The 14949-nt window shown below is 46.1% G+C and overlaps 1 protein-coding gene across 8 annotated transcripts in view; it reads left to right on the forward strand.

The window, feature by feature from the left end:
- Positions 1-12500, forward strand: part of GARRE1 (granule associated Rac and RHOG effector 1) — a 72897-nt gene extending 60397 nt beyond the window's left edge. For 7 of the 8 annotated variants that reach the window (XM_033127392.1, XM_033127391.1, XM_033127389.1 and 4 more), the window contains 5 exons: positions 867-1900; positions 5888-6053; positions 6918-7055; positions 9363-9441; positions 9875-10242. In XM_033127392.1, the coding sequence (XP_032983283.1) occupies positions 867-1900; positions 5888-6053; positions 6918-7055; positions 9363-9441; positions 9875-10183 (1726 nt within the window). In that variant the 3' untranslated portion in view covers positions 10184-10242. Of the gene's footprint in view, positions 1-866; positions 1901-5887; positions 6054-6917; positions 7056-9362; positions 9442-9874 lie in introns of all 8 variants that reach the window. The other variant, XM_033127397.1, reaches the window with a different exon arrangement.
- Positions 12501-14949: the final 2449 nt, after the last annotated feature.

The raw sequence follows: 14949 nt of genomic DNA on the forward strand, positions 1-14949 counted from the left end.
TATCACTTGAGAGGAAGTCCATCAAGAGGATTTTAACCCAGCTCATGTTCTCCTTATGAACTAAAGCAGAGAAATGTTTAGAAAATTTACTTATATCTTGCATGAACTTTATATCTGAAAGTAGCTGACAGTTGCAAGATTATCCCTTTGTGAATTGTTCACCTTAGAACAGGTAGGAACCTTAAACATCTAGCCCTGCGTCCTCCCCTTTTCTTAACTCATGAGCACACAGAGACCCAGAACGGTGAGGTTGCATCAGCCATCAGCTGCCTCAGCTCCCGCCCAGTACCCTTTCTACCTCCAGTGCTGTCTTCCAGACTAGAAGAAAGTGCTCGGGAAAACTTTAGAAGTAACACCCATCTGTTCTTGGCACTGTCTGTAAAGTACTTCTAAGGACAACAGTGCTGCCTAGTGTCCCTGAGTCCTGCCCACCCACCCCTCTTTGCTTTGTGGTTTTGTCCATTGTCCCTCTGCTGGATCTGCCAGGCTCTCAGTCCCTGCCCTCCAGGCACAAAGCAGGCCTCTGCTAGTCACATCCCCCACTCTAGCCATGCTTTGCTTTCCTGTGCCACAGTTACAGGGTTTTGCTCAGACTCCTCAGGCCCCAATCCTGATGTCATTTTCATAGTCCTATGTTAGGTGCTGTAGATTTTTTTAAAATAATAAATATAGATAGTAAGTGCTTATTATGCACACTTAATTAAAACTCTTGGGTGTTCATTGAATAAAATAAGTGAACCTAATACCACCCAGAGAGGTCTTTTTTGAAAATTCTTAAAGTCTTTCTTAAATACAAAGAGATCCATTTCATCATCCAATTTATGTATTTCTTTTTTTCTTTTTTTTAAATACATTTCTGTTATTAGGGAACAAGCTTTACCCTGCATACAGATCCAGCTTCAAAGGGAGATCTGTGATTTCGGGAATCAGGCTGACCTGCCTTCTGGACATGGAAACAAATCTTCAGGTGGCCTGCAGAAGACATTCTCCAAACTGACATCCCGGTTCACCAAGAGAACTTCATGTACCAGCAGCTCTAGCAGCAGCACAAATTATTCCATCCTCAGTACCCCTTCCAAAAACACCTTCATAGCTGGGTGTTCAGAAGAGAAGGCCAAAGTGCCCAGTAATATTGACTCAAGGTTACAAAGCATTTTGAACATTGGTAATTTCCCTAGGACTACAGACCCTTCACAGTCAGCTCCGAATTCCAGTAATCAGATGGCCAATGGTTTTCTCGCGGAGAGGCATGACAACTTTCTGCGAGGGGATGATGGCAAGGACGAGAAGGGTATGAACTTACCCACAGATCAGGAAATGCAGGAGGTGATAGATTTTCTCTCGGGCTTTAATATGGGCCAGTCACATCAGGGCTCTCCATTAGTGACGAGGCGTAATTCTGCTGCAGCCATGGTGACTGAGCAAAAGGCAGGAGCCATGCAGCCACAGCAGCCACCACTGCCAGTGCCCCCTCCACCGCGGCCACCCCAGGCTGGGACGCACACACCTCTGACACCCCAGCCAGGCCTGGCACCTCAGCAGCAGTCCCCAAAGCAACAACAACCCCAGGTCCAGTACTACCAACACCTGCTACAACCTATTGGATCTCAGCAGCCCCCGCCCCAGCCTCGGGCCCCTGGGAAATGGGTACATGGCTCATCCCAGCAGCCAGCACAACCCGTTGGAGCAGGTCTGTCTCCTCTTGGCCAGTGGCCTGGCATATCTGATCTGAGTTCTGACTTGTACAGCTTGGGTCTGGTGAGCAGCTATATGGATAATGTGATGTCAGAGGTGTTGGGGCAGAAGCCACAGGGACCTAGAAATAACACCTGGCCAAACCGTGACCAAAGTGAAGGAGTCTTCGGAATGTTGGGAGAGATTCTGCCTTTTGATCCTGCAGGTACGTGAGTCTCCACTCCCCACCTTGGGGATTTAACATAAATGTAATCACTAAGGACTTCACTGGACCGGTCTGCCGCAGCCTGACTTGTGGGGAAGTGACTTTAAAGACCCATTCTACCTGTGTGGTGGTTAGTATGGGGCAGATCTAGCAAAGATTGGAAGTAGTGAGAATGAGGCTGAGTAGGTAAGTGGAGCTCTTTTTCTTTGTACGAAGGACAGGATGAAGGCAGAAGAGAAGAAGTTACTTGAATGGCTCAAAGTCCCGTGGTTAAGCTGCGCTCCAGTCTGGGCCCTCCATCCATGGGTGCCAAGGCAGCTGGCCCTTTGTGGACTGCTTTTTTCCTAATTATATAACCTGTCCTGTGATTCTTTTTGCCTAAACTCCAGGACCTATGGAAAATGGTAGGTAGGTACCTACCTGCCTGCCTTCACAGAATATGGCTTCTCCTGGCCTAGACAGTGTGAAAATACCACCAGAGTTATCTTAGGAAATTAACTTAGAAATTTTAAGTTAATAAAACAAAAAATAACGTAGAAATAAAACAAAAATAAACTAGGAGGTGGAGTGAATTAAGGATAAAAAGCCAAAATTAAATTTAAAAGAAAAATACAGTAGAAATTGTAAATCTGAAAGGTCTTTGGAAGACCACTAAAATAGATAAACCAATTTATTGTAACAGAACAAAGAGAAACAAGATTAGGAAAGAGGAAGGAGACATAACTACTGCAGATATATAGGAGAGAGCTAAAGAACTTTAAGACGTTACTACATATAATTGATGACAACACATTTGAAAACTGAATGGAAAACAGATTCTTTCCTAATAAAATGTACATTACCAAAATTGCACCAAGAAGTAGAAAACCTGCCTGTTTCACAAGAGATTGGAAAGGTACAGCCACCGTGATTTTTACCATAAAAACTTTATAAGGATTATACAAAAAGCAAACTATACCGTGTTTCCCCAAAAATAAGACCTATCCGGACAATCAGCTCTAACGCGTCTTTTGGAACAAAAATTAATATAAGACCCAGTAACATAAGACCAAGTATTATATTATTTTGTAATAATAGAATAGAATAGAATAGAATAATATAATATTACAGAATAATATATTATTATAGAATATAATATTACAGAATAATATAATATTACAGAATAATATAATAGCGGGTCTTATATTAAGTTTTGCTCCAGTAGACGCATTAGAGCTGATGATCCAGCTAGGTCTTATTTTCGGGGAAACATGGTAGTACATCTCATGTATTACTATGGATACATATAAGGAAATCCAGCAGTGTATCAAAAGAGAAATATAGTTACTAAACATGGTTTACTTCAGGGCTGTAAGTTGGTTCAGAATAAGGAATTCTACTGTACAGTAATCCATCATATCAAACAATTAAATGAGAAAAACTCATATAATAGATGCTATGAAGACATTTGATAAAAGACACCAGCAATTCTTTAAAAATAAATAAACCCCTCAAAGTAAAACATGAATAGAAGGAAATTTCTTGAATATAAAAAAGACTATCTACCAAAAGCCACTAGTAAGTAGCACTTTATATAGTGAAACAAAATCATCCAATTAAAATCTAGACCCAGGGCCGGCCCGGTGGCTCAGGCGGTTAAAGCTCCATGCTCCTAACTCCGAAGGCTGCTAGTTCGATTCCCACATGGGCCAATGGGCTCTCAGCCACAAGGTTGCCAGTTCAATTCCTCGAGTCCCACAAGGGATGGTGGGCTGTGCCCCCTGCAACTAGAAAAAACGGCAACTGGACCTGGAGCTGAGCTGCGCCCTCCACAACTAAGACTGGAAGGACAACAACTTGAAGCTGCACGGCACCCTCCACAACTAAGATTGAAAGGACAACAACTTGACTTGGAAAAAAAAGGCCTAGAAGTACACACTGTTCCCCAATAAAGTCCTGTTCCCCTTCCCCAATAAAATCTTAAAAAAAAAAATTTAGACCCAGACGGGGTGGCAACAGTTACTACCAATAGCATATAACTTTGTCTTGAACTTTCTAGCAGATACAGCGAGACAAAACCAAGGGAAGTAAGAGGTATAGCTTTAGAAAAGATAAATTAAAAAGCACATCTCTTTGCTGGCAATAGAATTGAAAAAAAACAAGACTCAATTAAAAAAACCTCTAGAATTAGTGAGTCTGGTAAGGAGGGTAAATGCAAGACAAATATATAGAAATTACTTTTTTTCTCTAGCAAAATGTATAAGGAAGTCAAAAATATATTTCACAAGGGGAGTACTGTGAAATATTATAAACAAATATAGCAAATATTTATATAAACAACCACCTGGAGAAAAGATTCCCTGATAAAACAACCCAGCATTAACTATTCAAGAAAAGAAGTGTTTTCTTATGTCTTCTGGAAATTCCTCAAACTGCTGCTCATGCTCTCTTGTTCTTGCTCTCCTTGGGTGGGTAGATGTGGGGAACCTTGGACCCTGGGGTACAGGAAGAGCAAACAGTTCCACCTGCTATGGAGGAGCAAGCCCACCTGACACTACAGGGGTGGGCATGGCACATTTTCTCAATTGCTCATAAACAGTCTGTACATTTTTTGACAGTCATGTAACTAAACTAGAGTATAAATGGTGTTTGGCAGAATTTTACCACTGTTGATCCCTGTTGAGACCCGGACAGCCTTTATGTCATTAGCCAGCGAATCCTACCAGCTTTTCCTTCTGAGTGTTCCTTTCTGACCTTCAGGTCCCTAATATAGCTTCCTGCAGACCCTGCCCCAAGGGCAGAAAGTCTGTATAGCCCTTTTTGCAACTTAAGGAAGGTGAGTTCCGGAAGGCGCCCTCTTGGGCAGGGCCAGTTAGAACAGAACGCCCCTCTGAACAGGCACACCCAGCCTCTGGGGGCATGGCTTGACTCGCTGGCACGGGCCTTGATTTCAGCCTGTTCCCCCCTCGTGTGGGCATCTTGCTGCAGGGCACAAATGGCACATTTTCATGCAGTAGTCCTGTGGCAGCACCCCGAGAACAATCTAACAATGGGATTGTGCTTCAGTATCTTTCCCAACTTGAAGCTAAAACATACACATTGCTGAGTCATATTCAGTTTGTGTAGCATAGATATTTTCCTGCCATATCTTTTTAAAATTTTTATTGGGGAATATTGGAGAACTGTTGTGTTTTTCCAAGATCCATCAGCTCCAAGTCAAGTTGTCATTTTCAATCTAGCTATGGAGGGTGCAGCTCACTGGCCCGTGTGGAATCGAACCAGCGACCTTGGTGTGACGAGCACTGCGCTCTAACCACTGAGCAAACCGGCCGCCCCTGCCGTGTCTTTTTGATTCTTCCTCTAAATGCCTTCTGTGCTGTTTTCTTCTCCCACTTTTACTCCCCTACATGTCCTGACTCAGTTCTGTCCAATATGTTTCCAGTCACCTCTGAAATTTCATGTTATTCATTTCTACTCTTATTATCTTCAGACTGAATGAGCAGGTCTGTAATTCCATATCCAGGAAAATACTGGATCATGGTTGGGCCGAAGTGGGAATGGCATATATTGTCTATCTGGCTGACCCTGGCCTGCTGCTGCTTTGATAACTTCCAGATTTTCATTTGGCTGAAGTCATCATCTGATTTTCTAAGTTGTTAAGTACATAGCATCAGACATTGGAAAAATTTTAAGTACCTGGTATTTGTCTTTAATATTTAGACATGGCTAACGCAAACCTTTAGTGCTCTCTGTCTCTTGTTCACATTCCGCCTGCCTCTTCTCAGGCATAACCTGTCCTGACAGTCCCCGTGGACACACCATACCTGAACTTCAGGCCCCTCTCACCATTGCAGGCTCCTAGGCAAATCCCGCAGCCAGCTCTGGGCACAGGCCTGGCAGCCACTCACCACTTTTCACTTTGTGTGTGACCAGCACATCCTCAGAAGGTAGTAAAGGAAACAAGGCCAGTTTGGCTCTAAACCCTGTTGTCCCTTTGTCTTAACACAGTGGGTTCAGACCCCGAGTTTGCACGCTATGTGGCAGGAGTGAGCCAAGCAATGCAGCAGAAGCGGCAAGTCCAGCATGGTCGCCGCCCAGGCAACCCCCGGGGACACTGGCCACCCATGGATGATGCCCATCGGACCTGGCCTTTCCCAGAGTTCTTCACAGAAGGGTGAGTGCTGGGTATGGTGGGGAAGCCAGGTTTGGGACCTGGGTATCTGCCGTGGGCCTTTATGCACTCTTACCGAGCAAGTCAATTTCAAGCCTGCAGGTGAGTGACACGTGGTCACATCTTCAGGGAGTCAGACTTTTGTGATTGACTGACTGTGGGATGCCAAGTGTCGTGATGTGTCCCTGTGAACACACCATTGGTATAAACTGATTTTCAGGATAGACTGCTACCCTAGACAAGGATCTTGTTTGATAGTGTTTGTGAAGTAGTTGCATGTTTAACACTGTCTTCATGCTGAAATGAGCATGTCTATGAAACCCATGTGATTGATGGAATGTGACCCTTGTAGCCTATAACAGGCAAAGGTACACATTTCAGATTCCAGTGTATGGAGGGAACTGTGGATTTTCATCATAAAAACAACTTGGGATTGAGTTTTCATATCTTGGTAGCTAAAAACCACTTCAACTTTTTGTTTGCTATAAAGTGAATTTCATAGAGAAACCACATGCTTCTAAGAGCAATAAAGGGCAGTGGTGCTTGTATTACTGTTGAGCCTTGAACACCTCTGGGGTTAGGGGCATCAACCCACCGAGAAGTCGAAAACCCACATACAACTTAAGTTGACCCTCCACATACATAGATTCCCAACTGTGGATCGAAAATAAAATTGACCCTTAAATAATGCAGGTTTGACCTTCATCCAGGAGACAAGAGACCACTATTTGGTTGTGAGATGAGTACAGGGTAAAGACTGTTTTTTACGGCTTGGGTGGGGGGGGGGTGGCTGGCCTTGGGGCTGTCCAGCTGGTGGCCAGGCTGGCTACAGGAGGCCTGGGACCAGCTTCTCTCTTTGGCTTTCAGGGATGGCCTGCACAGCGGCTGGTCGGGTACTCAGGGAGACTCAGCCAGCTCGAGTGACGAGACGTCCTCTGCCAATGGGGACAGCCTGTTCTCCATGTTTTCAGGGCCTGACCTCGTTGCTGCTGTCAAGCAGAGAAGGTATGCAGGGATTTCTAAATCAAAGGACAGAGGGGCATGTGAATGTCACCCACAGCTTATTCCTCTGGAAAGTTCGGGAGCCCCATCCTTCCCCGTCGGCCTTGTGTGACAAAGGCAGAGACCTCTCCTGGCACTTGCTGAGGCCCCTGTGGGGCCACCACACAGGCTTATAGCCCAGGTGACTAACACTGGGTTGAGGTTTTGCTGGCAGAGCAGTGTCATGCCAGCGGCAGCCAGAACTACCAGTATGACAGGCAAGGGACGATGCTGAGACGGGGCCTGCTGATGTTGGCCTGTGCCTTGCAGGACGCAGCCCTTTCTGTGGGGGGAGCAGGACCAGTTCTAATCAGGACTCACCGACAGGCTTTGTAGCTCCGGACAAGGGCCTGGCCCGGACTGACCCTCAGTTTCTTTGTCAAAGGTGGAACTGGATAAAATGACCTCTGAGTGGTATTTCAAGGGGAAAAAAAATAGTGCCATAGTATATTCAGATCCAAGAAGTTTTCAACAGTAATCACAAAAATTAAAATGGGCCCTGAAATTCAGACCAGAATTTGGTTAGGAGTAGAAGACTGTTGTGGGTGTGAGGAAGCAGAGGCCCAGAGGTGGCAGTCCAAAGGATGTGGGCAGGAAATAGAGAGCAGGCAGGGCTGCCGGGCCATCAGAAGCATGCCCACTCATGCTGTGGAGTGGAGAAGGAGGCCAGGTTTCATTGGGTAAGCAGTGGGGCGTGGGTAGATGAAGACGGAACGGGACCCGAGTCAGGCTGCACGGCGTATTAACAGTGGTGATGACAGCGATTGCTAATACCAGCGAGGGTGCTTTCTGTGTGCCAGGCCCTGGGCGAAGCCTTTACGCACATTTTCTCACTTAATTCTCACAACCACTGTATTTGCTAGGGGTACCATAACAAAGTAGCACAGGCTGGAGGGGATTAAACAACAAAAATGTATTTCCTCGCAGTCCTGGAGGCTAGAGGTCAGCAGGGTTGGTTCCTTCTGAGGCCTCTCTTCTTTGCTTGCAGATGGCCATCCTCCCTCTGTGTCCTCACGTGGTCTTCCCTCTGCGTGTGTCTACGTCCTAATCTCTTCTTAGAATGGCACCAGTGATACAGGATTAGAGCCCACCCTAATGATTTCTTTTTAACTTAATTACTTGTTTAAACACATTCTCTGTAAATACAGTCACAGCCTGAGGTACTGGAAAGACTTCAACATAGGAATTTGGGGTCAACGTATGAATTGGGGGGGTGGGCAGTGACACAATTCATCCCATAGCAACCACCTTATTAACTGGGGGACTGCTTGACCCCCAGTTCACAGGTGAGGGAACTAAGGCTCAGAAAAGTTAAATTCATTCATTCATTCATTCATTTATTAATTGGCACCTATAATGTACCAGGCATTGGTGGTACAGCAAAGTCCCCTTCCTTGTGGAACTTATAGTCAATTGAGAGAAGGCAGATAAAAAAACAAACAAACAAAACACCAGATATGTTGGGTTGGGTTAGATGCTGTGAAGAAAAATAAAGCAGGGTACGAGGGGAGAGAATGCAGGGGACAGGTGGCTTTTCTCTTTTCAGAATGGGAGTCAGGGAGGCCTCTGATGAGCAGGAAGCTGAACAAAATGAGGGAGCAGCTGGTGAGGAACGGGCAGTGGTGCATGTGAAAGAGTAGAATCAGGATGGTATACAAGTTTTTGGCGTGAGCATCTGTGTGAAAGAGGGTACCATGAACCGAGATGGGGAGGAATGCAGGACAGCAAGGTGGAACCAGGCATGGAGTTTAAGACTTCTGTTTGAGACAGGAAATTGGAGAGGCCGAGGAGACATCTAAGAAGTCACATGTAGCACCACCTCTGCTGCGAGCAGGAGCAGGAGCGCGGATAGACGATTTACCTGGCTCTGAGCCAGCTACGTCCTCCCTTTGTCATTCAACATTATAACAAATTTTTGCATGTCATTAGTAAAACTAACAGCTTTTGGGTTTTTTAGTCACATTCTCAGTGTATGGTAAATAGTCACTATCTGTTGAATAAAGAAACAAATGGCCAGAGCTGGTGGACTCAGAACAGCTGATGCAGCCGGTCCCTGTCCTCATGCCTGCCCCCCTCCCCCACCCCAGCCCTGTGATGGCTTGCAGGAGTGCACCATTCGAGGGTGACATTATCCCCCTGCACAGTGAACCCAAGGCCCCCCACCTAGAACCAGTGCCCTGAGACACCAGAGCTAAGTGGCTAGAGTGCCCCCTGGAGGTAAGCTGGGCAGGAAGCCAGGCAACCACTGCACTGAGCTCTTGGTTCTTTCAGGAAACACAGCAGCGGAGAGCAGGAGACCAGCACACTGCCCTCACCACCTCTTCTTACCACAGTGGAGGACGTGAATCAGGTATCGTGCGCTCTGCTCTGGCCCAGACTGCTGGCTCTAAGGGGTACAGACCAGGAGCAGAGTTCCAAAGCTTAAGTGTTAAGAGGGCCTCAGAGAAATGAGGGCCTTTGTTTGAGGTGAATGACTTTCCCCCCATGATTTTGTCTAAACGATTAGCCAGCTCAGCTGACTCGGGGCCGTATGGAGAGGAAGCTCCGGGACTGTGCTGTCCAATACGGCAGCCAGTAAGCACATGTGGCTGCTATACTGAGCAGTGCACACAGAGAGCATTTCCATCAGTGCACGTTCCGTTGGCCAGTGCAGTTCCAGGGCTGTGGGGAGGGGGAGGGCTCTCACCCTGTCTCGTGGGTAAGAGCAGGGCCAGAGATGGGGGAGGCGGGGAAAGATGATAAGTTGCCAGAAATGCCACTAAGAACCTTCTTTTGTCTTTCAGGATAACAAAACCAAAACGTGGCCGCCCAAAGCACCCTGGCAACACCCTTCCCCGCTGCCCAGCACACTGCCTAGCCCAAGTGCACCACTCTATGCAGTCGCCAGCCCTGGCAGCCAGTGGAACGACACCATGCAGATGCTGCAGTCCCCAGTGTGGGCTGCGACCAGCGATTGTAGCGCCACCTCCTTCACCTACGTGCAGACTCCACCGCAGCCCCCACCCCCACCAGCACACAAGGCAGCGTCCAAGGGCTTCAAGGCCTTCCCCGGGAAGGCTGAGCGCAGGCCGGCCTACTTGCCCCAGTACTGACCCAGGCCGGCCCACCTGCCTGCCCAAAGCTGTCGGGGCCAGTGTCCCCACCCCAGGGCTGACTAGCTGGCACCAGCCCCCCAGAGGACCAGTGCACCCCTGTCCCAGGCAGAGATCCTTGGGGATGGGGGTGGTTGGCAGCTCTAAGCCTTTCATGCCTGGCTTCTCACATTTTGGAGGCATCAGAGCACTGGAGGGCCAGCTGCAGGCTGAGGTCTCTGACCCTCCTCAGGGAAATGCGGGGGATCGTTGAGCTTAATGAGCACTTCTGGTGATCTTGATGCAGGTGGGCCACGGGCCACACTTTGAGAAACACAGCTCTCAAGTTTGTAGTCCTACTGTGTGTGTGTGCTGGGAAGGCATCAGACCTGAAGGCTGAGAGCAAAACTGACCATTCTTTTGAAACTTTCCCTTCCCCTCCTAAACACATTGAGTGATGACCACACCAATCACTGTATTTCATAGCTATTTTTCATATAGGTTTTTAGTTAAAACATCTCCTGCCTAAAACGCATTGAATATTTTAAGGTTAACAAATACAGCGGCTGGAGTTTTGTTCAACACTATTTTTTTTTAAGCTTATACAAAATAGATAACATGTAGAATATTTGTGATCAGAAGCAATCACCTGGGTTTTCTGTGGGTGGGCAGCCCCTCACCACCCCCACAGCACCCAGGGGGTGCAGCCTTTACTGGATTTACAAAAGCAGGATCATAAAACTGATGTCAGAGGCATATTCCTGATGGTGCATGGAAATGAGCCCGCTAGCTGCTGTCTGTGTGCAGGGTAAAGCTACACCCGCTGCCCTCAGCTCCTTCCATATAAGGGCCAGAGGCTTCAGCATGGTCTCAGAACGTGGGAGTGTGGTCAAGGGCTGCACAGAGACCCCTGCACTTGGAATTGCAGTAACATTTATGAGCTGGCTCAAGACAAACCAATTAAGATATAGATAAGAATTTAAAGTATTTTCTTTAAAAGACAAAAACAGAAAAACAAAATAAAAACCTCATTTTCGGTTAACGTGCCATTAAATAGATAACATCCTGTGGATTTAGGGGTTTTTTCCAGCCAGAATGGATCCAGAAGAATTTAATGGTGCTTAAATTTGAGAAATAATAATAAATATATCTATATAGAGTAGACATATCCCACTGTATATTAATTGAGGTTACAGAAGTTCTTTATATAAAACTTATTTAAATTTTTCATATTTCATCTTTTGAAAAAGTCTAATTGAGAAAAATCCATAATATTTTCTGGTATGAAAGTTTGACAGTATTAATATTTTTTTTATATTTTCTTAAATCATTAAACCATTTTAATATATGTTAACTACTAATAAATGGTTTATTCTTTCTAACTCCATATAAGCTTTTCCAGCAAAGATTGTAATAACACATTTATGTTCTCATTTTTCTACGGACATAAGTAAATTTATATTTAAAAATACCAAAAAGAAAAAAATATATATTATGTACACACACTAATTCTATAGAGGGCCCTTAGGGTGTCTGAGCCCAGCCATTGAATCGTCAGTACTGTGTTGCCAGGCTGTTCCCAGGCCTCGGGTGATGTCTTGTGCTGTGTGGGGATGCCATTGCTGCCTGTGCTTTTGATCCTGTCACCGTGGGTTCTGAACATTCACCTCACCATGTTTACAGAGAACTCTTTTGTACATAGACTTTTTCAGGCACGTGCTTTGCACCCACCCTGTGTGGCTCTTGTCTGTGTTAGATGTCACCGTGTGTGCACTAATCTCTGTTGAAGTTGTTCGTGGCTGTTTGACTTGTAAGATAGTTTTCTATTTCCTTCCGTAACGTGTTCACAGTACCCTGTATTTCCAGTTCTATTATACTGAAGTACTCTTGTTTTAATAGTGCCTCCCCAAGACCTCACCCTGGTCAGAGGTCCGTCCTTGATGCCCCAGTACAGCTGACATCAACATCGCTCATTGTCCCTTTCTAGTCTGTTTTTCTTAAGACATTTTGTAATTGCATCTCCATGGGCTGTGAGACTGTGTGAAGCTGTCTATGTGTGCTCTCCTGGTAGGTGCTGTGTTCTCAGTACCACCTTGCTCTGAACACTGGTAATTCCAGGTGCTGCGCTTGGCAGTCGTCTCGCCAAAGCGCATGTGTGTGTGTGAGTGAGTGTGTGTGTCCTTTGCGTGGCCGGGCGTGGCTGCCTTGCTCAGGCATCAGCAGGACACAGTGTGAATAGTTACAACGCTTCCAAACTGGAACTATACATTTTGTATCTTTTAAAGCTCCTATAAGTAAAATAACTATTGGCTTTATTAAAAATATACATTTAATAATATTTTGTATCTCTGTTTAAAATGAACTGCAACAGACACCATGTCTCTCAGAAGCCCTGCCTCATTGATTACTTTGAAAAGTTGCACCTGGGTTGGTTTCTCTGATTTTGAGACCTTGAAAACGGAAAGACCACTGGGGTATAGGATGAACTGGGGTGGGTGGATAGGAAGCAAGACAACCTACACACCTCTCCTCTCCTGTTGGCTTCCCTAAGGGCAAAGCTACCGTTTCCCCGAAAATAAGACCTAGCCGGACAATCAGCTCTAATGCGTCTTTTGGAGCAAAAATTAATATAAGACCTGGTCTTATTTTACTATAAGACCTGGTATAATATAATAATCTATAATTAATATAATACCGCGTCTTACATTAATTTTTCCTCCAAAAGACACATTAGAGCTGATTGTCCGGCTAGGTCTTATTTTCAGGGAAACACGGTAGGAGAGGCTTCTGTGCAGGCAGAGCCAATGTCATCGTGAAAGAGACCACCTGGAAGGATGCAAGCTGTCTCCTTGGGTTGTGGTCTGCCAACACTCCCATTCCACCAAGCTTGGGTGCTGTCAGCTGCCCAGGCAGCCTTTCCAAGGAGCAGACCCAGAAATGAGGTCTCCCACCACTCCACCAGGGACCCAATATGTGGCAGAGACCCTTCCTCAGGGACAAGGACTAGTCTCACTGGATGACAGCATCTTGCTAAGCAGATGGAAAGATTATATAATGGGAACCACATAGGGTAAGTTACAAAGGAATTTCAGCTCGTTTTCATTTATAGCAAGAAAGTACTTGATTGAAACTTTTTATGACCTTAGGAAAATAGTATGTGAGCATTAATATAAAACCTACCAGTATAAGTACCATTCAGGCTTCTTTCTGCTGAGATGCCCAGAAGCTGAGCATGGGGACCAGGTCCAGAGCCTTCCAAGTGCACCTCAGGACAAGGTTGCTTGGTAATAGCCATGTTGCATGAGTCTGTTAAGGAATACACTGAAAGTTCACGTTAAAAAGCTAGCTGGAAAAACACATTTATCCAAGCATGTTCCTATTTAATACGTGTACCCGGTGCTGTCCACTGACCTGATTCACAACAGTGGTGGAAATAGGAGTCCTGTAGCCCCAACTTCAGTGCTGGATGGGTGGGGATGGAAGCAGAACAGATGTTACACCTGAGCCCCAAAAGGGTCCTTGGAGGCCTGGGCCCAGCTAAGAAGAGGACAAAGAGGCAGTTGAGGTCCTTGTGAGACTGGTGATACTCCTTTCACACTTGATCCTGGGAGAGAGGGGCATCCAGCTCTGGGTGTAGCTGAAATGCCGCATGCCAACCATGGCACTGGGAGGGCCTGGCCTTCTGGACACTGTGTGGCCCCTGTTATGATCTGCATCCTGATATGGAGACAGGAAATAAACCATCCCAATGGCCAGCTCCTTGACTGCCAAAAAGACCTGTAAGTGGACAGCATGCCTGGCAGGCTCCCAACCACATGGGCCTGGGAGTCTGAGGAACCTCCAGGAGCAAGTTCCTGAAAGTAACACACATAGTTGGCCTTACGATTCCACAAGGATAGATTCCACAAGGATAAGCTCGCTGGGCCCAGGCTTCTGTTTGTCTATGAAGGGACTGGATGTAGCTTTTATTGGGACTGAGTTCAGGATATGGGCCTAGCTGAGGAGGAAGGATTGTTTCAGAGTGTCGTGTTCATTTCAACATTTAGTAATGTCACCTGGGAGCAAGGCTCTTGCTAGGAGCCAGGGCTGCAAAGGAGATGCAGTTTCTGCCCTTAAAACTCAGTCTTTAGGAGCGACGACCCCATCTTTCCCATCCTTGGTAAAAGGTATTAACATCCATTCACCCACCCAGTTGCTCAAGGGGAAATCCTAGAATACATTATTGATTTTCTTTCCTCATTCAATTAATCAGGAAGTCTAAGTGTATCTCCATGCACATTTAAATTCCATGTTAGGACATCTCCAGTGCCATCAACCTGATCATCACCTGGCTGCTGCCTCTTCCTCTCTGGCCTCAGGGTTTCCCATACACCCCTGCTACCTCAACATCTGCTTACCGACATCTGCTTACCCGGTGCCCACCTGCCTGTTGCTCCCGAGGCTGCTCTGTGCTTGGGCCTCTCCCATCAGTTCTCTTGAGCCAGAGCCCAGCCTCTACCCGGCTTTGTTTTTTATTACAGCAATTAGCACTCCTCTGGAATGTGTGTTTACGATTGTCCCTCACTAGAACCAAGGCTTCACGAGAGCAAGGAGCAGGTCTTATTCATGGTCACATGTCCAGTATGCAGAACAGCGCGAAGCAACGGGGGCCAGAGGCAATTTCTAATACAGAACAAAAAATAGAACGAGACTTAAAATGAAATCGCCTCTTATTTCGAACTAAAATTAGAGTTTGTACAGAGTTTGTACTAGAACTGCAAGGAGAGACTGACATTAGAAATTGCTGG

Source organism: Rhinolophus ferrumequinum, chromosome 15 (genome assembly GCF_004115265.2).
Source record: "Rhinolophus ferrumequinum isolate MPI-CBG mRhiFer1 chromosome 15, mRhiFer1_v1.p, whole genome shotgun sequence".
Classification (NCBI taxonomy): Eukaryota; Metazoa; Chordata; class Mammalia; order Chiroptera; family Rhinolophidae; genus Rhinolophus; species Rhinolophus ferrumequinum.